At 33.6% G+C, this 22,832-nt stretch overlaps 1 protein-coding gene across 2 annotated transcripts; it reads left to right on the top strand.

Moving 5' to 3' along the window:
- Positions 1-4,128: 4,128 nt before the first annotated feature.
- Positions 4,129-7,498, top strand: LOC108339046 (G-type lectin S-receptor-like serine/threonine-protein kinase At4g27290). 2 transcript variants are annotated; one of them, XM_052878500.1, is made up of 8 exons: positions 4,129-4,897; positions 5,003-5,491; positions 5,580-5,687; positions 5,809-5,957; positions 6,036-6,246; positions 6,356-6,593; positions 6,668-6,818; positions 6,903-7,498. In XM_052878500.1, the coding sequence occupies exons 1-8, from the start codon at positions 4,216-4,218 to the stop codon at positions 7,209-7,211; spliced, it is 2,337 nt and encodes a 778-aa protein (XP_052734460.1). In that variant the 5' UTR covers positions 4,129-4,215; the 3' UTR covers positions 7,212-7,498. The 2 variants fall into 2 exon arrangements, with proteins under 2 accessions (XP_052734460.1, XP_017431687.2); XM_017576198.2 differs by having other exon boundaries at positions 4,129-5,491.
- Positions 7,499-22,832: the final 15,334 nt, after the last annotated feature.

Below are 22,832 nucleotides of genomic sequence, written 5' to 3'. Positions count from 1 at the left end.
ACATACTTAACTGACTATGCAATTTATGTGTACTTAAGTAAATTTTCAAATCAACTTTCATTCTAAATAGATCAATACACAAATGAAACATATATTGGCATAGCAACGTGTTTTAATATATTATACAACTTATGTAATTGGTTATTACACAATTGTTTGCCTTTGTTAAGCATACAAGTGATCTAGAGAAATCTAACAAATTATATACATTGCGTAACCAATTATTTCTACCAGAAATGATATGTTCAATCTTTTTTAAAGCATGATTCATTTACAAACAATGAATTCATATATCAAGCACAAACACAATAATGATAAAGCAATTGTTGTGTCATTTGTTGTGTAAGAAACTATAAAATCATTCTTTTGTTCATCATAAAAAACATAGATATATAAGGTAGGTATAGCTCCCCCTATCAACAGTTTTTAAATGTTGAGCTTTTAATGACATTTAATGTTGTTCAGAACAACAAAGTGCTTTTTTACATTTTCTACAGTTTAGGTAGGATTTGATAATTTAACCTTTTCATTAAGATACGAAGCAGATGATGAAAAATTCATCGTTGGATGAAGTAGATCATTTGGCACATGATATCGTCTAGCCTATGTAAACACTTTGGGTTTTTCTTTGCCCTATTCAACAACTGAATTTAGCAAGGTGTTTTTCAACATAAGTTTTTGGGATATCATTTGAGACTTTTCAGCGTACTTTCCTAAAACATCATTTGACACTTTTATCTATCAAGACGTATTGAGAGTTTGTTTGATTATCATCTAGCGATGTATAATATTTACATTCAACAAGACTCTCATTTACACATTAATTAGGAAAATTGTTTAAAGGTGCATAATTAGGTGTTTTACTAAGACTTTGCCTAAGGTATTTGGGTTTCTCAAAGCATTTTCATAAATTACTTATATTTTACTTATGTTGGTATTCTAATGATAATATTGACATATGCTCATTTCGTTTAATGTTGTTTGTTAAACTTCAAAACACATGAAAACATTTAGACATTTCAGTCTTATAGACGATCCACTAGTGCAGAAAAGGCCTTTAACGTCACACTTTAGACGTCCGACCCTCAAATATCCAACGTAAAAAATGACTAGTGGCATTTTCTATAAATAAAACAATTATTTAGACGTCGACTATGGGGGGGCCGACTTCTAAATACTCATATACATCGGCTCCCCCAAATGGACGCAAAACTAAACGAAAAAGTTAAAAAAAATTAATTTTTTATTCTATTTAGACGTCTGTTATGGGGGGAACTGACTTCTAAAGCCATTTAGACGTTTGTTGTGGAGAAACCGACTTCTAAATACTCAGCCCAAAAATTTAAAAAGTCACTTTTTGACTCCATTTAGACGTCTAATCCTGCCACTCCGACTTCTAAAGCCATTTAGACGTCTATTGTGGGGGAATCGACTTCTAAATGTCTCAATTAAAACATCGCAAACGTGAGGCAACCGTTACGCGCACTCACTATTCATTATCTTTCTCACGTTTTCTCTCCACGGGCTATGTTTTTCTCGTTTTCTCACTTTTGCACCGTTTTAAATTAATTTTACTCCAATTACATTACTCTTTGATGAATTATCTTTCATTTGAACTGATTAAAATGTGTTTTCGTTGGATTTTGGTGTAATTTTGCTCGTGTCCTTGGGCGGCGATTTCTTGCGTTTTGCACTCCTCTAATTCCCTCCACTACGTTTTTAAAACCATCCCATACAAAAAAAAACGTGCAATTCATTTTCTTCAGCTAAAATATAATGTTGTGAACTCGAATCACCATGAGTCAGGAGCAACCCGAGAGGCCTCAACCGGAGAAAGATCCAATCAAATACGGCGACGTTTTAGACGTCTGATCTGTTCAAGTCAGACATTTATATAGATGTTTGATCTGTACAGGTCAAACGTCTATATAGACGTTTGATCTATACATGTCAGACGTCTGACTGGAGTCCGACGTCCCATCAACATCACCCGACTAGACGTCAAGTCGGGATCAGACGTAAAAAACTCAAAATAATATACGTCTAAAACCGTCTCTACACTAGTAATCTTGTCTTAATAAGCAACAACAAATCGAACAACAAGAAAATCCTAATAATGTTTCACGAACTATTAACACCATCATCATTGAAGGGTTTGTGGGAGGAGGTAATTCAAGTTTTGCAAAGAAACAATATATTTGGAGCATCAATTTAGTGAGTTAATTGCCTCCTCATTCCTTCATATCTATCATACATTCATCGATGAAGATTTTTATATCAATGAGCCATTTATTTTTATTGTCACTATAGATAGTTGGTGGGTTTGAAAAGTTCTCTCAAAGAAGTTTCGTGCTGTCTTGGTTCACTTTTCAAAAGTTGATGTCCCTACCGCTCTCATTTAATCGTATCAAGACCCATTGTTAGGATTTATAGGAGAGTGAGTACATACCCAATGATATGTCAATATGATCACAACATTCGAAACCAACAAAGCATATCTATCTTAGTACCCTGACAATCCCATATTACTTAAAAGTTGAGACAAGGATAATTTAAATTCATCCACTTTTTCATGTATTTTTTAAAGATAAAATTGTAGGAACTCTAAAACAAATAATATTTCAGATAATTAACCTTAACAATATTATTATTATGACTTAATCCTGTTAGAATTAATTTAAGAAAAGAAGGATAATATTTCTAACCTCTTATTCGAAAATAGTAAAATATTTATCATTATTAAACAGGAATTAAATATTAAAAATATTTTGAATTATTTTTTTTAAGAGTTCTATTATGTAAGTCATCTCAAACTTATATATCATTACATTACAGACTTAAAAAACTGTCAAGTAGCAAACAAGTTTTTTACGTATACAAACATAATGTAATTCTAAGAATTTTATCATAAACAATTCACGAGTTTAATTATAATAAACATTATGCTTTATTTTATTTAATCAAACCACGTATAATACGAAATAGGACATATAAGTTTATTTTAGTTGAATAACTTTATTCTTTAAAAAACATAACAATCGGCATCATGTAATATGAAAGAAAATATAAAAAAGTATTAATTTATTTTGTTAATATATTTTAAAAATATTTATCGATACCGTGAAAAGATCTGCTAATAGTTTTATGAATAAATAACTAGTAAGTAAAAAGGCAATTTTTTTTTTCTTTTTGGACGGATAGGTATACCATCGGTTCTCTCACACACACCATTGTAGTTTCCAATCATAACAGAGTATAGATTCTTTGCTTTGGTGCAGTTGTATTGTATCATCTTATTTCTTTGTTCTTTGGGTCATGGCATAATAACATTTGAATTCAGTCCAATATTTTCATGATATTGCTTATTCACTTGAAAATGTTTAAATGAACTTTTTAAAAGTATTAAAAAAAATTAAGAATAAAATAAAATATATATAAAAAATAAAGTTAACTTGTATAAAAACCAAGAAAAGTCAAAGTCATTTTTAAGATGTTAATTTTCAAGTTGATTTGGACATGTATCGATTTGAAGGTGGTGACTGATTACGGAACATATAAGTAAAAAATAATTGGTGGAACTGAGCTTTTTAATTTAAACGTGATTCAACTTATAATCTTCTTGATTCTATAAAATTGGAAATGTCATTATGAATCGGTCAAAACATGTGACTGACTTCAATTATTCAACCTTGCTATTAGTAGTACTAGGGACTCCTTTGGCATGATTTGGACTTCAAGCAACAAAGTTTAAGAAACCATTAAATTTATGGACTTTAGGCCGACTTTGGAATATCATCAAGCAATTAAGTCTCTGGTGGATTGCTTAAAAGTCCAACATGGATACCGATTGTTATGTAACAGGAAATTTCGGAGAAAGAAATGCCTTTTTCATCTTCATTTTAAATATTGGAATAAATATTTTTTATCTCTAGTAGATATCTAATATACTTCTCAAAAAACCTTTATTAATGCTTATTTCGAATTAATAAATTTAGTTAAAATGAACTTCAAATAATTATAAATTTATTTTAAAAATTTTAAACTTAATTTAATTTGATAAAATCAATTTGTAAATTGAGGTTTCTATCCTATATGCATATCTCTAACAAAAGAACCTTTTTTCACTAAGGATTTTCTGAACACACACCAAAGCTAGAGTATACATTAATGGTAATTAAAATAGAGTGAGAGCGCAATCCCATTTGTGCTATCACAATGTTATCTATTTTGTTGTTCTTATTCTCGTGCATGTCTACGATTTCTTATTGTTCCTTAGACAGTTTAGCAGTGAGCGAATCCATCCAAGATATTAAGAACGAGACTTTGGTTTCAGCAGGTGGAATTACTGAACTGGGTTTCTTCAGTCCACGAAATTCAGCAAGAAGATATTTGGGAATATGGTACACAAATGTATCCCCTTTCACTGTGGTATGGGTGGCAAACCGAAATACACCTCTTGAGAATAATTCAGGAGTTCTCAAACTCAACCAAAAAGGGGTTCTTGAGCTATTCAATGGCACAAACAACATCATTTGGTCATCACCCAACAGATCAAGCAATACAGTGAATGATCCAATTACTCGTCTTTTGGATTCTGGAAATTTTGTAGTGAGAAATGGAGGGGAAACAAAGGAGGATAGCATCTTGTGGCAGAGTTTTGATTATCCGGGTGATACACAGATGCCAGAAATGAAGTTTGGATGGAACCTAGAGACTGGTGTGGAAAGATATATAGCATCTTGGAAAAGTGATGAGGATCCTGCAGAGGGAGAATATGTTATAAAAGTGGATCTTAGAGGATATCCTCAAATAATAAAGTTCAAGGGAACTGATATAAAAGCAAGAGCAGGGCCATGGAATGGCTTGTCTCTGGTTGGAAATCCTATTCCAGCTCGTGGTACGTCTGTAAAATTTGTGTTCAATGAAAAAGAGGTGTATTTTTGGTACAGTCTTAGTGATGAATTGGACTTCTTTGTGTACACACTGACCCCTTCAGGCACAGGACAAAGTTGGTTTTGGACAACTGAAACAAGGACGAGGCAAGTGGTCTCAAGTGGGGAGGAAGATCAATGCGAGAATTATGCCTTCTGTGGTGCAAATTCTGTATGCATTTATGATGGTAACTTTCCTATTTGTGAATGCCTAAGAGGGTATGTTCCTAAGTTTCCTGATGAGTGGAATATATCAATTTGGCACAATGGCTGTGTGCCAAGGAATAAATCTAACTGCACGAACATATACACAGATGGCTTCTTGAAATACAAGCACATGAAGTTGCCAGACACTTCTTCCTCATGGTTTGATGCAACCATGAACCTTGATGAATGTATGAAGTTGTGCATTAGAAACTGTTCTTGTACAGCATGTGCAAATTTAGATGTTCGTGACGAAGGAAGTGGTTGTCTGATTTGGTTTAATGATCTGGTTGACATGAGGAATTTCTCTCAGTGGGGACAAGACTTTTACATCAGAGTCCCTGCTTCCGAATTAGGTATTGTGTTCAATTTCTTGTTGATTATTGCATTATTCTAAGAGCTGCTGTGGTTAAATTCAGTGACTTATTATGTTGTTTCTTTCAGATCATGCTGGCCATGGAAAAATCACCATAAAGATAGCAGCAATTACAGTTGGTGTGATTATTTTCGGATTAGTCACATGTGCATGCATAATTATAAGAAAAAATCCAGGTAAGTACGTAGATATAATTTACCATCAAATGTTATGTATTAGGAATAAAGAAAAGAAGAAAACATAATGTATGCATAGTACTTGTTAGTGTTTAACTATTGTTATTTTCTAACCATTCAGGGATAGCTAGAAAACTTTACAGCAAGCATAAGCAGAAAAAGGAAGACCTTGAATTTCCAACTTTCGATTTTCTGGTCATTGCTAATGCTACCCAAAACTTTTCAACCAAAAACAAGCTTGGTGAAGGTGGTTTTGGACCAGTATACAAGGTGACGAACAGAGACAGTTTCCAAACATTCTGTTTTTCTTAAGAACTTTCTAACTTTAGCAGATGATTTTTCTATCAGGGCATACTGTTAGATGGACAAGAGTTAGCAGTGAAAAGACTCGCAGAGAATTCCGGACAAGGGTTAGAAGAGTTCAAAAATGAAGTTGCTTTGATTGCAAAACTTCAGCACCGTAATCTTGTAAAGCTCCTGGGCTGTTGCATTGAAGGAGAAGAAAAAATGCTAATTTATGAATACATGCCAAACAAAAGCTTGGACTTCTTTGTTTTTGGTTAGAATTCTCACAACTATATCAATCATCTGTGGCAATCTTCTTATTTCTTATTTGTGACTTAAGAATATAGGTACAACTATGCTAAATATGTGTAATGTTTTCCTAGACGAAACCAAGAGGAAGTTGGTAGATTGGCGCATGAGATTCAACATTATCAGTGGCATTGCTCGAGGACTTCTCTATCTGCATCAAGATTCCAGACTAAGGATTATTCACAGAGATCTTAAAACTAGCAATATTTTACTAGACACAAATATGGATCCCAAAATAGCAGACTTTGGCTTGGCTCGATCATTTTTGGGAGATCAAGTTGAGGGAAAGACTCATAGGGTGGCTGGAACATAGTAAGCTATTTTTTATCTGTTTGATATTTCTGTTTTCGTGTTTCAACAATTTACAGTGAAAACTTTGTTTTCAGTGGATACATGCCTCCTGAGTATGCTGCACGTGGACATTTTTCAGTGAAATCAGATGTGTTTAGTTATGGTGTGATAGTACTAGAGATTGTAAGTGGGAAGAAAAACAGGGAATTTTCAGACCCAGAAAACAACAATAATCTTCTTGGCCATGTAAGCATTCTGATATAACTATGCTGATAATTAGTAAAAAATTTAATCATCTGCATCACACTAATTTAATTCTCACCTTCTTAGGCATGGAGATTATGGACTGAAGAGAGAGCACTCGAACTGCTTGATGAATTGATAGGAGAACAATGCCTAGAGTCTGAAGTCACTCGATGCATACAGGTCGGGCTATTGTGTGTGCAACAAAGACCAAACGACAGACCAGACATGTCATCGGTGGTTCTAATGTTGAATGGTGAAAAATCATTACCAAAGCCAAAGGTTCCTGGCTTTTACACTGAATCAGATGTTACAACCGAAACAAATTCTTCATCAGAAAATCACACACTATGCTCAGTTAATGAGCTTTCCATCACAATGATAGATGCAAGATAGGAAGTGGAAGCAAGAAAATGCCATGGCTTCACCTTCCAAAGCAGGAATATCAATTTTGTCCGCTTTGGATAAAGACGTTGAGAGAGGTAAAAGAAAAAGATGTATTTAATTCTTTTTTCTTTCAATTCTTCAACGATGTAGAATTATTGACCGTAGCTAAACAGATACGAAGCTTTAGGTTGAGAACATTGAAACCATTGAAACTTGTGTATTTGGTGAAGAGAACCAAATGTAAAGCGATGTCAGATTGATAATGTTGTGGAAAGAAAAACAAACTCTGTTAAGCATGTTATTATTTACTAGTGGTTGACACCATTAAACACTAAATTTGACACAAGTCACGTAAGCTTGTTGCTGAACTCAATTGTTGTAGTTCCGTTTCAAATTGTTAGTTACATTTATTAATATAAATATTTATCTATAAAACTCTTGTTCACTTGAGTGGATTTGAGGGAGAGTAATTGAGGGGATTTGAGAGGATTTGAAAATAAATTTTTTTGTTGTTTATTTGAGTCAATTTGGAGGTAAGTAAGAATGAATTTGGAAGTAAAGTTTGTGAGAATTAGTATAGGATTTGATTGACGTGACAGATTAAAAAAATTTACTTCCAAATCCAATCTCATTTACCTCCAAATTCACTCAAATAATCAACAAAAAAATTTATTTTCAAATCCTCTCAATTACTCTCCCTCAAATCCACTCAAGTGAACAAGACCTTACTGATAAAATGTAATAAATTGTTCCCTCCACATAAAGCTGTGTTTGACGACTAATATTATTGGTGAAATGAGATATCATAATATAATGATATAGATGATGAAGAATTACTTTACATAAATAAATCAAGATAAAATCGAAATAGGAACAATAAATAGTTAAAACAAAATCAATTAAACTAAATAAGCAAAGATAAAGGATGTGCAAATTATCCAAATTTTGAGATTCGGTGCATAATAATTTAAATTTATATTATTTTAAGTTCATTTAAATGAATTTATCTCAAATCTAAATTTATATTTTTAAATTTTAAATCTAAATTTATATTTTTAGATTTTAAATCTAATCCATTTAATTAGATTTCCAAATCCTAATATGTTTAAATGGATTTAGATTGAATATTTTTGGGATTCTAAAGATCTAAAATCAAGGTATGTCTAAGGTCCCAATTGAAGGTTAGACTTAATCATTTTCAGACAAAGGTTGATCCTAGTCTTCCCAACCTGAAGGTCAGATTCGTCACAAGATAAGAAGATCCCTACAAAAATTTGGTTGAGAAGGACCTAGATGAAATTTGGTTGAAACTCAATTGAATCGGGCCTAGCCAAAATTTGACAGAGTCCAGTCGAGCTAATATTCAGCAAAGTATGGTCTGACTGAAATTCGGGTGTTTAGTCTCGACATAAATTAAATCAAGTCGTCCCCGTTCAAAATTTGGCCAAGTCTTACCAGTCCAATGTAGGTCGAAGGATGATTTAGTTGATCCCAACAGAAAATGGCTAAGTCGATTCTAGGTGCAGGTCAGTCGAGTTGGCTCAAGAAAAGGTAGACTGAGTCGATCCAAGACGAAGGTCTGCCAAATTGGCTTTAACCGAAGGTTGGCTGAATCAGCTCTAACCTAAGGTCAAGTCAAGTCAACCTAATATGATCAAGATACCCTTGACTCTTAAGCCAAAGTTTAACGTCTGATGCCCAAGTCGCATAATTAGTACCATCTAACTTATCAATAAATAAATGCACGTTGACATAGTTAGCATATATGGACGGGTTAGAAGCCATGAACAAGCAAGAGAGTACAAAACCTAGAACTCAAAAGAGGCCCAATCAAGGTGGTCGGCGATGGAGACAACGACACTAACGTCGACGATGACAACTCTAACAGCTATGACGGTTGTAGTGAGCAAGACCAACGAACAAAAACCTTATGCTCTAGATACCATGTTGAATATAGTGAAAAACTATATTTGGGATTAATCTCCCTTGTGTTAGATACACACATATGGGCTAAGCCCAAAATACAAATAAGAAATAATAACAAACTAACTAAAAGATAAAAGATAAAGATAAAGATAAAGATAAAAGATAAATAAAGATAATATATCTAACAGAAGGCAAACCATAAAGAGAAAACACACCACCTGAGAATCAAAATACGGTGAAGAAAGAAACTAAGAGAGAAGAGAGAGAAAGCCACGGGTACACACTACCGTGAAGAGAGAAATACCATTGAGAGGTGAAGACATAGTGCAACAAAAACTGTGTGAATGTGAAAAAGAGAGAGTTTTTGTATAGAGTGATCCTAAGAGAGTAAGAGAAAGAATTTGTAATCCTATATTTATAGTGGAGATATTTTTACTAGAGATGGTCCCGTGATTTGTTTCGAAAAGGGTTTCCCACGTAAAAATTTTCGGTGTTATCCTTTTTGCTACTATTTTGTTTGTCTGCTTAAGCTTAGTATCCATGTTGCATTCATTGATTTTCTGTAGGAAAATGTTTTTTTAACAATTGTTTTTTTACAACTTTTTTACATCTGGTAGCTTGTGATTGGTTCGTTTCAAATATACGGACCAATAAAATAATGACACATAGTCTATTATCAAAAAGTTGTTATTAAAAGTTGTTAACATATCATGATCCTTGTCTACACACTGGTTTTTTTACCATGTACACGTGGCCTTTTAACTAATGACACATGTGTCATCCTCTCCTCCTCTCCTTCTTCTTCCTTCTTTTCCATGGTCGCTCCTCCCCTTCCCCTCTCTCCCTCCGTTGTCGCCTCCCTCCTCCATCTCCCTGTGGTTTTGCAATGATGAGCCTTGCAGTAGTTGTACCATATACTCCACAATACAATGGAGTAGCAGAAAGGAGAAATCAGACCATATTGAATATGATCAGAAGCATGCTCAAACAGAAAAACCTTCCACATAATCTTTGGGGTGAAGCGGCTATGACAGTACATGATAAATAGATGTCCTACCAAAAGTCTCAACTCGATGGTGCCTTCATGGTGCCAGAAGAAGCGTGGTCTGGTATTAAACCCTTTGTGAAGAGTTTCAAGGTTTTGGGTTCATTGTGTTTTTAACACATATACCAGATCAAAGAAGAAAGAAATTGGATGATAAGGGAGAATCGTTGATCTTTGTTGGATATAACTCAACTTGCTCATATAAACTATACAATCCCAAATTGAATCAAGTATGCTTCAGTAGAGATGTTCACTTTGATGAGTCCAAGACGTGGGAATCTGTGTCTAAAATTGACTCAGCTGGTGTCAAAGTGTATATGGAGGATCAGGTCACAGAGGCTAATACAAGGCAAATATCTGATATACAGTGTAGTAGGCCTGCCTCAAGTCTTCCAGACTATCATGTCTTTTCAGACAATGTTGTATCAGAAGAAGGTGATCTTGTTTAACATCTTGCACTCATGGCAGACATTGAAGTAATCAATATTGAAGAACCCTTGAATAATGAGGAGTAGAGATCAACAATGAAAGATGAGCTAAGAAGAAAAGAACGAAACTTGGGAAATGGTAACTCTGCCTAAAGATAAGGTTCCCATAGAGGTTAAAGCTCATGAAGAATCAAGATGAAGAATCAGCTGATACAACTTTGTGCCGACAGATGATTGAATGCCTTCGTTTTATTTGTCACAGCAGGACAGAGATAACATTAATTGTGACCTGAGACATCACATCTTGTTGTTGCCAAACGAATTCTAAGGTACCTCAAAGGAACCTTAGAATATGGACTTCTCTTTAAACATCAAAACAAAGCAGATGATCAGTTGAAACTCATAACCTACTCGGACTCAAATTGGTGTGGTGATTTGAGTGATAGAAAGAGCACCTCTGGACAAGTTTTTCTGCTCTGAGGATCTCTTATATCATGGAGCTCAAAGAAATAGACTGTGGTGGCATCATCAATGTATGAAGCAGAATATATCTATGCTTTTTCTGTTAGCCTTATACAGAAAAGAGGTTACATTTTAAGAATATATCATATCCCATTTATTTTATTTCCTTTTCAGTTAATATTTTAAAAGCAGTTAATATTCTGAAAGTGGTCCATTTTAAATAAAACTATTTTCAAACGTGTGGGTGTGCCATGATTCCCACAACAATCTCTTCTAACGTTATAAAAAAAATATTGTGTGATGGTTTTTGTAGCACTACAGAAAATTTCATATCAGGTCACTGAGCCTACTCTTTACTTCATATACATCACCATCGTGTTTTAAGAGCAAGGGTTCAGAAACCAGAATTTAAGCAAGCATACAACAATGGTTGGAGGTTGGTCTTTCTGCTTCCGCTTTCTTTCTTATAAATCTGAATATGATTAAATGTGCTTGTTTGAGATATTTAGATTTATCGAATCTTTAGTATGAATTGTTTACATTTGGTATCAGAGCTGTTTATCCTCTGCCTTGTCTGGTTCACTCCTCTGCGTATTGTGTTTTTAGTTTTATCAATTGTTTTGAAACTGAATCGAAAGAAGAAAGTTTTCTGTGAAATTTTGATGTTAAAACCCTCACATATTATTGGGTTCGGGTTTGTATATGCCTTGTTGGAATCATGTGAAAGGTTGAAGATGATCGAAACGACATTTGTTTTTGCGTTTCATTTTGGGCATCTTTCAGAAAAATATATTCAGTTTTTATTTTTCTTCTTTATGTGATGTATACATACGCGCACTGGAGATTGAAAAGTACGCTGCTTCTGGTTTTAATTAATATTGTACGCTTCTGGTTTTAATCCAGAGTTGTCTTTTCATTCTGCGCACACGGATTGCTGATTGTTTTTCATACATATACATAAATATATATTATTTATTGTTTACGTTTTATATTAGATGCCTTTTTCCTGTTGCTATTATATGCGTATAATATATATATATATATATATATATATATATATATATATATATATATATATATATATATGCACGTTGTTATGGTGTTATGATAGGCACGGGTATACACGCAATTAGGATTAAAGTGCACGTGGACATTATACTAATATTTAATGTTAGTATAATAATTTTTTGAATATTATATATTTATAATATGACTCTTATATTTTATTTAGATTAAATATAAGACCTATAGAGAATTTAATGTTTAGTGATAAATATAATTTTTAATAATGAGATAGTAGCCACAACATCTTTAATTAATTATATTATATTATAAAGATCACTTTATTGAAACATTAATTGTAAGGCTTAAATGCTTATTTCATCCCCATGTTAAGAGGTGAATTTCTGTTTAGTACCCAGTTTTAAAAATGCATTTATTGAGTCCCAAAGTTGTAAAAAGTGTATAAATGAAGTCCCCTCCGTTAAATTGGCTTAAACGGAGTTAACTGAGTAATGACGTGGCTTCGTTTTTTTCTCTCTCCTCTGTTATTCCTGCCATCTTTTTCTCTCTCTTCCTGCCATCTTTCTCTCTCCGTAAAGTGACATATGCTTTTTATTAAAATTAGTGAAAATGAAACTTAAAAACTAAAGTTCTGTAACTATAATAGAAAAACCAAAAATTATAACTAAATGATATAAATTGTGTTCAATTATTTGAATACTCTTGTTATACAACTATAAAATCCCAGAAGTATCGCATAAATTAAAGTGTATATAATATATAAACATAGAAGATGACAATGAATTAACTAAAATATATTATTTTGAATATTTTAAATCAAATTCACTTACCCACACGGTCCTTCCTCTGATTCCACTATAGTGCATATTTTTCTTCGCCTTTCTCCTACAGTAGTCAATGACATTCTTCTCAACACATTGTCAACATCTGTATTCATTAAGTTCTCTTCAGGGCATCTTTGATCCTTGATCAAGACGCACAACTCCATGGGCACATAATTCATCTTGTTGCCTCCACAACTTTCAATCCGACAAGTAAATCCTCAAAGATCTGACGTCTGTAAAAAATTGAAAATATAAATTGAATTCTTACTATCATTTATTATAAAGATTGGTGCATTTTTTAAGCTATGAATTGTCAGTTTCAATTCCAATTTCAGGTCCAGGTTGAGAAGCATGTGGTTCTAAAGATTCCCCACGGGAAGAAGAAGAAGGATTTAACTTCCGTTGCCACTATTCTTTTGGCTGTGGTTGGGAAGGAGACCAGTGTTCATTACCACCACTTAACTGGGGATGTTGTAGAACCTGCCTCTAGGGCCACCGTAACTGTCATGTCCGCCGAAACTGCTACGACCAGTATTGTCGTATCGACCATCAGAAGTGTAGTGGCCAGCATTTTGGTTTGGTTTCAATCTCAACCAAAAGGAAAACCCTTAGTGAGCAGTAGTGGGTACGAGAGACTGTGTTTGGGGTTTCTGAAATAAAGCACTGGCTTCGTTTTTGTTTAACAGAGGAAAAGATGGCAGGAATAACAGAGGAGAGAGAAAAAAAACGAAGTCAGGTCATTACTCAGTTAACTCCGTTTAAGTCAATTTAACGGAGGGGACTTCATTTATACACTTTTTACAACTCTGGGACTCAATAAATACATTTTTAAATCTGGGTACTAAACAGAAATTCCCCTCTTAACATGGGGATGAAGTAAACATTTAAACCTAATTGTAATTAATTATATATAATGTGATGAAATATATCCACAGGATTTTCCTTACATTTGTATGATTAATTAGGATAAAATATTTATTATAATTCTTAATTTTCCCATAGGAATTAGGAATGTGATATAATTTAATAGTTTTATCATAAGGTTAAATGAGTCTAATTGAGTAAGACTTTAGCCCATAGGCAAGTTTTATGTTAATAGACTCATTGGTAAAGACATGTTTTGCATTGGTAAAACATGACATTTATTTTAGTCTCAAATTATGATAATGAACATGAATATTTTAAATTTGCAGTTTCTCAATCTGTGAATATTTCTGATATCAAGTGTGGTATTCCCGAGTTGAAAGGAGATAATTATAAGATTTGGAAGGAGAGAGTTCTTCTTCATTTAGGCTGGATGGACATACACTATGCTATTAGAAAACCTGAACCATCGGGTATTATTGAGACTAGCGCTCCAGATGCCATTGAACTTTATGAAAAATGGGAGAGGTCAAATCGTCTCTCCATAACGTTCATAAAAACCAACATTTCTGCTGGAATCCGGGGTTCGGTTGATCAGTATGAGAATGTCAAGGATTTACTGAGGGCTATTGATGAGCAGTTTACGACATCTGATAAATCTCTTGCCAACACTCTTATAATGCAGTTTTCATCCTTAAAGCTTAGTGGAATTAAGGGAGTGCGTGATCATATCATGTGCATAAGGGACATTGTGGCTCAACTAAAAGCTTTGGAAGTTACCATGTCTGATTCTTTCCTAGTGCACTATATTTTGTGCACTTTGCCTCACCATTACGCTCCCTTTAAAATCTCTTTCAACACACATAAGGACAAGTGGTCTATTAATGAATTATTGACCATGTGTGTTCAAGAAGAAGAAATGCTATTGATTGAAGAAGGGGAGAAGGTGAACTTGACCACTTCATTTAAGAATAAGAAGAACCAAGTTAATAAGAAGGGAAAGATTCCTGCTCAGCCAGTTATTAAGAAGGAGTCCAGATGTTTCTTTCGTAAAAAGAAGGGACACATGAAGAAGGAATGTCAAAAGTTTAAGGATTGGCTTGAAAAGAAAGGTAATTTATTTGCTTTTGTCTGTTATGAATCTAATTTGACTAGTTTTAATCATAACACATGATGGATTGATTCTGGTTCCACAATCCATGTTTCTAATACCTTGCAGGGTATGGAAAACCTAAGGAAACCGATGGGAAGTGAGCAATACATCTATTCAGGAAGCAAGATGAGTTCACATGTTGAAGCTATTGGGACGTGCAATTTAGTTTTAAGCAGTGATTTTGTTTTATGTTTAGAAAAGACCTTTTATGTTCCTAGTTTTAGGAAGAACTTGATTTCTATTTCACAACTTGCACCTTTGGGTTTGTCCTTTAATTTTATGGATTCTAGTTTTACTTTATTGAATAAATCCAAAGTTATTGGCTTTGGGGAATTATGCGATGGTCTTTACTTTATTAAATTGCAAAACAACGCTGCTTATAATTCTATGAATGTTTCCGTTGGGTTAAAAATGTGTTGTGAATGAGGATTCTTCTATTTTATGGCACCGTAGATTGGGACATATCTCCATTGAGAGAATTAAGCGATTAGTAAATGAATGAGTACTTAGTACTTTGGATTTTACTGATTTTGAGACTTGCGTGGATTGCATTAAGGGTAAGCAAACCAACAAGTCCAAAAGAGGTGCTAAGAGGAGTTCAAGTTTACTAGAAATTATTCATACAGATATTTGTTGTCCGGATATGGACGCAAGTAGTCCAAAATACTTTATCACCTTTATAGATGATTACTCACGATACATGTATTTGTACTTACTTCGTTCTAAGGATGAAGCCTTAGATGCCTTTAAAGTTTTTAAGGTTGAAGTAGAGTTACAATGTGGAAAGAAAATTAAGGTTGTGAGATCAGATAGAGGTGGAGAGTACTACGGTAGATACACGGAGAATGGACAAGCACCTAGTCTGTTTGCTAGATTTCTTCAAGAACATGGGATTGTTGCCCAATATACCATGCTTGGTTCTCCAGATCAGAATGGTGTAGTAGAAAGAAGAAATCAAACCTTGATGGATATGGTGAGAAGTATGAGGAGTAATTCAAAACTTCCTCAGTTCTTGTGGACTGAAGCACTTAAGACGGTTGTGTATATAGTAAATCGGGTCTCAACTAAGGCTGTTTTAAAAACACCTTTTGACTTATTCAAAGGTTGGAAACCTAGTTTACGACATGTACGCGTTTGGGGATGTCCGTCTGAAGTGAGAATTTATAATCCACAAGAGAAGAAACTAGACCCAAGGACTATTAGTGGGTATTTCATTGGATATGCTGAAAAGTCCAAAGGTTATAGATTCTATTGTCCAACTCATAACACTAAGATTGTGGAATCAAGAAATGCAAAGTTTCTTGAAAATGATTTGATTAGTGGGAGTGATTTAAATCAAGACGTTGATCTTGAAAAAGATCACTATGAAGCTCAAACCTTCCAATCAAATGAAAGATTAGTAGTCATTCACGCTCCTCTAGTTCAAAAGCAAATTAGACAACCAATAATTGAAGTTCCACAAACTGTTGAGAATGATAATATAGATCAAGTTGTTGATGAGGAGCAACAAGTAAATGTTGAACAACCAGTTGAACAACAAGCTTCTCATCAAGATGTTGACACAACATTAAGAAGATCTACTAGAATCAGAAGACCAGCAGTTTCTAGTGATTATGAAGTGTATTTACAAGAATCGGATTACAACATTGGAGTCGAAAATGATCCTGAAACGTTTTCACAAGCCATGAGTTCTAAAGAATCAAACCTATGGTATGATGCCATGAAAGACGAGATGGATTCTGTGGCATCCAACAAAGTCTGGGATCTCGTTCAGTTGCCTGATGGTGTAAAATCCATTGGATGTAGATGGGTCTTTAAAACCAAGAAAGACTCAAAAGGAAACATTGAGAGACATAAGGCAAGACTTGTTGCCAAAGGATTCACTCAAAGAGAAGGAATTGACTACACAAAGACCTTTTCTCCTGTATCTAAGAAAGATTCCTTCCGAGTAATTATGGCATTAGTAGCTCATTTTGATTTTGAGTTACATCAAATGGATGTGAAAACAACATTCCTTAATGGTGATCTAGAGGAAGAGGTTTACATGAAACAACCTGAAGGATTCTCTTCTAAAGACAATGAGCACTTGGTATGTAAGCTTAATAAATCCATCTATGGATTAAAACAAGCCTCCCGCCAATGGTATCTAAAATTTCATGATGTTATCACTTCATTCGGTTTTGAAGAAAACGTCATGGATCAAGTATATACCAAAAGGTTAGTGGGAGTAAGATTTGTTTCCTTGTATTATACGTGGATGATATTTTGCTTGAAACCAACGATAAGGGTTTAGTATATGAAGTGAAACAATTTCTCTCAAAGAACTTTGACATGAAGGATATGGGAGAGGCATTTTATGTCATTGGTATTAAGATCCATAGAGAAAGATCTCGAGGCATTTTGGGTTTGTCTCAAGAGACCTATATCAACAAAGTTTTAGAGAGGTTTAACATGAAGAATTGTTCACCAAGTGTAGCTCCCATTGTAAAGGGTGACAAACTTGAATTAAGTCAATGCCCGAAAAATGATCTTGAGTAGGAACAGATGAAAAATATTCCATATGCTTCAGCTGTCGGAAGTCTTATGTATGCTCAAGTTTGTACTAGACCTGACATTGCATTTGCAGTTGGAGTTTTAGGAAGATATCAGAGTAATCCAGGTGTTGACCACTGGAAAGCTGCAAAAAGAAAATGAGATATCTTCAAGGAACAAAAGATTTCATGCTCATGTATAGACAAACTGATAATTTGGAAGTGGTAGGCTACTCTGATTCAGACTTTACTAGTTGTGTTGATACCAGAAAATCTACATCTGGCTATGTTTTCATGCTAGCTTGTGGAGTTGTATCTTGGAGTAGCAAAAAGCAGACCTTGACTGCTACTTCTACTATGGAGACTGAGTTCGTTTCTTGTTTTGAGGCTACTTCACATGGTGTATGATTGAAGAGTTTTATATCTGGGCTTAGAGTTGTGGACTCAATTGCTAGGCCACTGAAGTTGTATTGTGATAACTCTACTCCTGTTTTTATGGCTAAGAATAATAAAAGTGAAAGTCGAAGTAAACACATCGATATTAAATATCTAGCCATAAGAGAACGTGTTAAAGAAAAGAAAGTGGTCATTGAGCACGTTAGCACCGAGTTGATTAATGTTGATCCTTTAACTAAAGGCATGCCACCAAAGAATTTTAAGGATCATGTAACACGAATGGGACTTGGTTCCATGATATGACAATCATTGCAAGTACTTTCATTTTGATAAAACTCTTATTCAGTTTAATGTTTTCTCAATTATTTGTGCACATAATTAGTTACTTTGAGAAAACTCATTTAATTGTGACCTAGAATAGACATATGGTTTATTCATTAGAGTTAAGAGCTTGTGATGTAAGACTAAATACATCGTAATACATGGGAGATAATACTCATTATTAGAGGAACTGTCACTATGATTCATATATTTGGTCTCTTATTACGTTTGATGGTTGAATAAAATGGACCAAGTGGGAGAATGTTAGCCTTATACAGAAAATAGGTTACATTTTAAGAATATATCATATCACATTTATTTTATTTCCTTTTCAGTTAATATTTTAAAAGCAGTTAATATTCTGAAAGTGGTCCATTTTAAATAAAACCGTTTTCAAACGTGTGGGTGTGCCATGATTCCCACAACAATCTCTTCTAACGTTATAAAAAAAAATACTCTGTGATGGTTTTTGGAGCACTACAGAAAATTTCATATCAGGTCACTGAGCCTACTCTTTACTTCATATACATCACCATCGTGTTTTAAGAGCAAGAGTTCAGAAACCAGAATTTAAGCAAGCATACAACAATGGCTGGAGGTTGGTCTTTCTGCTTCCGCTTTCTTTCTTATAAATCTGAATATGATTAAATGTGCTTGTTTGAGATATTTAGATTTATCGAATCTTTAGTATGAATTGTTTACATTTTCTACAGCTTGCCAAGCTCTATGGTTGATTACACTCCTTAAAGAGTTCAAGATAAACATTGATCACACTTGACAATTAGTCTGCTAGATTTGGCAAAGGATCCAATGTTACGTGGCAGGAGCAAACATATTAACACCAAGTTTCGCTTCTTACTGGATCAAGTGAACAAAGAAATAATCAAACTAGGGCACTACAGAACTGAATTCCAAGTGGCTGATTCATTGAGTTGAGAACATCCCTAAATGTTCTTAATTTTAGTTTTTAGAGAATTTGAACAAAAAAAGAGGATGTTAGGCTGTGATTCAAATTCCAGTTAGACAATTTTTACTGTTATTGATGTTGTATGTAACTATGTAATCTCGCTATCTTTCCTTGACTAATAAATTGCTCATCACTACATAGCATCTTTTCTGTATTTGCTTTTTGTGTTGCATTTTTTGGTTTTTCTGTGTTACCCTCACCTTTTCTTCCAACTTTTTCTGTTTTGACAATAAATTATAGGTTTAAACCCTCATTTGGTCCTCATATTTGTTGGTCAATCTCAAGTGAGTCATCTTTTTTTTCGGTCTCAATTGGGTTCATAAACTTGTAAAATTGAGGCAATTAAGCCATGTCCGTTAAGTTTTCAATAACGTCGTTTACAGTTGCTGACGTGGTGCATGCTGATGTAAAAATATTTTATTATGTGGATTTTTTTTTAAATTAAGAGTTTTTGACGTGGCAAAATTTATTCCTAATCGAACCAAGGAATTTGTCCTCCAGAACCTCACCTCCCTCATTGTCTCCAGTGTCCAAATCATAGCCTCCGGCCCCTTCGTCATCCTTCGCAGGGGCAGGTTTAATTGGATCTTTACTGTAAGAAAAATCAATTTGTATCAATTGAGGTTGTTTGCTTGATGGTCCTTCGACCCTGCGAGTGGTGCAGAGAGACTTCTATTGGGGCCTTTCACTTTGTTCTTCTCTTTTTGGGAACAATGGCTTAAGTGGGTCTTCCTTGTCAGAACCTGATGCCAAACACAAAAGAAAAAAAAAAGGATTTATGGTTTTTTTGAGTCAGAAAAGTAATTCATAGTTTATTGCACTCCTGCCCGTGTTTGTCATACTTGATTTTATTAGTTATTTTATCTCTTATGTGTTAATGTCCTCTTTCTTGCAAATCCGGTGTTAGATTATTCTTAGCCTACATACTTTGAATATACAAATATAATAGATGTTAGAAGAGGTTTATAAGAAAATATGGTAATGAAACTCACATTAAAATAATATTTATTTATAAAGCAATCAAACCCCTCATTGTGTCGAACAAAGACTTTATATCTAAGTCAGTAATCACCTGTTCTCCTCTATCACAATTGAGAGAGGTGTGAAATGAGTCACTAAGCGTTTGATCCTCTCTTTTCTTGAAGGTGTGAAATGAGTCACAGTTTAGAAAGCCATTCACAGTTTATTGAAAGTGACAAAAGTATTTCTAGTCAATTACATTATACTATCAATTACAATTACAAAAGTGTTTATCCAATGCAGAGATTCTGAAACTAAAGATCCCACAAAAGTAGAAGACAAACACATACTAGAAAAGCAGGAGGAATTGCCACTTTTCTTGTACACCCAAAAGCAACATGCAGATAAGAATTTGAAGCCAACCAGTGTTACTACGTTTAACAAACATAATAATGTGACCATGGATACAACATTAATGTTGAGTTATCGATATTTATTTAAGTTATTGAAATTAATGTTGAGTTATTGATATTAATGTTGAGTTATGGGAGCTTTTAATGTTATTGGAATACTCAATCTTGTCCAAATAAGAAGATTTCCTAGCACAACCAGGATATGTAGTTGCACTATTGTCATCATTTTCGTCCACGAAATCCTCTAAATCTCTAGTGAGGTTATTGTTCTTTGCGTTCAACTCCTCCTTGATTGAAGTCCAATCCATGACATCTGAGAGAGTCATTCAAGGTTGTGTATATGACGAGTGAATGTTGGAATTTTCATCCTTAGAGTTTCGGAAAGTCCTCCCAGATATTGGTAAAAAATCCACTGAAACCCTTCTACTGCTCCAGCGCCACCAACAATTATCTTTCATCCACGCACAAGCCTTCAACCTGCAAGAGAAATACAGAGATCTAAAAACCCAATTGGAGTAGAAGTCGTCGTTGCAGAGACCACCCTACTCGCGATCTCCACCATGCCTGAACACCATCTTCGCACATCACCATCAACAGACATTTGTAGAGAGAACCAGACCGCGAACATCTTCTCAATCGCGACCTCCATCATCAATCTCACGCAACCATGACAACTTGCACCTTCATTCGAAACCTGCACATAGATTCAAAACCACAATCACAGAGAGGAAACCCTATAATTTTAACATAAACCAATTAAATTTTGCCATTTCATAATCTTTTAATTTAAATAAAAATTATACGTAATCAAACAATACACATCAACATATTAAGTGGGCACCATGTCAGCAACTGTAAACGGTGTCAGTGAAAACTTAACGGACAGAGCTTAATTGGCTCAATTTTACAAGTTTATGGACCCAGCTGAGACCAAAAAAAAAAATGATGACTTACTTGAGATTGACCAACAAATATGATGACCAAATAAGGGTTTAAACCTAAATTATAAGTATTCATATTATATAATCACTATTGAACACATGCTATACGTGTATATGTGTTTATCTTTTTAATTCTAACAAATATTTATTAAATTATAAAATATTTTTTATTAAAAATAATTATAAAAATAAATAATTTATGTAATTTTATTATTAAATAGTTTTTTATTATAAAAATTATACGAGTTTAAAAAATATTTATTAAAAAGATAAAATAATTATTGTAATATATAAAATAATTATATTTAAAATGAAATTATAATTATTTTAGTTCAAAGTAACTCTTACTTAAAAATAAAATTGAAAAAAAAAATATACATGAAATATAGGTGTAGATAAAACAATAAAAATTAATAAAAAATATTTTTAATTAGTGTAAGAGCCTAGAAAATAAAGTATTAAAGTTTATAACTGTTTTAAAATAATGAGATCGAATATTTTAATTTTAAAATAATTCAATAATATAAATAGAATTTCTCAAATTCGTTTCGTTACTTAAAACATAGACAATTTCTCTAAAAAAACTCATTCCTTGAGTTTCTCTACCTTCTCTCTAAGATATCTGATTCCCGAATCATCTGTTTGACGATCAGGAAATGTTTAGGAGATTACAACTAAGTAATCTCTATTCCTATCCAATCAGTTTCTAGTTTAGAGCAAGTAAGTTTCTATCATTTTTCCTTTAATTCTCTGTCCATGATCATGCTTAGGAACTCTTTCAGATGTGTCATTTGTATTCTATTCCTGGTTCTTTGTTAATCTGAGGTCCTAAGAACTCACTTCGATAACAATTCAATGATTTGTAGCCATTCCTAGGGTTCCTTGTGCTTGAAGCAACTATTATGCGTTCTTAGAACTTTGGTAGTTCTCTTTGAGGTAAAGGACACTAGTTCTTGTTTTATGTTAATTTATAAAGTATGAATTGATAAATATTTAGAGTGTGTAGTTTGTAGATGTTGAATGTTTATGCTTGAACTGTTAGTTAATGAGAATTGTTGTTGCGTAAGTGAATTTCATCACATGATGATTGTTGATGTTGAATGATTTCGTGTTAAACTTCAATTATATGATGAATGACGTGGTTGAGATGCTTTTGTTATGTTGAATATGGTTAAAAGTGGAGGAGAATGGAACTAGGTGAAATAATATGTGTTTTTAGTAAAAATATGAGGGTTTTGATAGGTGAATTTTGGAGTTAAGGATTAAAAAGAGTAAATTCAGTTTTAGAGTTTATTTAGATATGAATTAAGACTTGTTAGAATTGTTAATTAGCTGAAATCTGATCATTGAAGAGTAATAGTACTTTGGTGGTGTTT

Source organism: Vigna angularis, chromosome 5 (genome assembly GCF_016808095.1).
Source record: "Vigna angularis cultivar LongXiaoDou No.4 chromosome 5, ASM1680809v1, whole genome shotgun sequence".
NCBI lineage: Eukaryota > Viridiplantae > Streptophyta > Magnoliopsida > Fabales > Fabaceae > Vigna > Vigna angularis.
Note: the sequence above shows the minus strand (reverse complement) of the source record. Positions and strands in the feature narration are given on the sequence as shown.

Excerpts from the sequence above, each read along its gene's own strand:
- LOC108339046 (XM_017576198.2), top strand. The coding sequence starts at position 4,216 with ATGTTATCTATTTTGTTGTTCTTATTCTCGTGCATGTCTACGATTTCT. Across the intron at positions 6,594-6,667 it reads CATAGGGTGGCTGGAACATA|TGGATACATGCCTCCTGAGT; the intron begins GTAAGCTATTTT and ends CTTTGTTTTCAG. Across the intron at positions 6,819-6,902 it reads ACAATAATCTTCTTGGCCAT|GCATGGAGATTATGGACTGA; the intron begins GTAAGCATTCTG and ends TCACCTTCTTAG.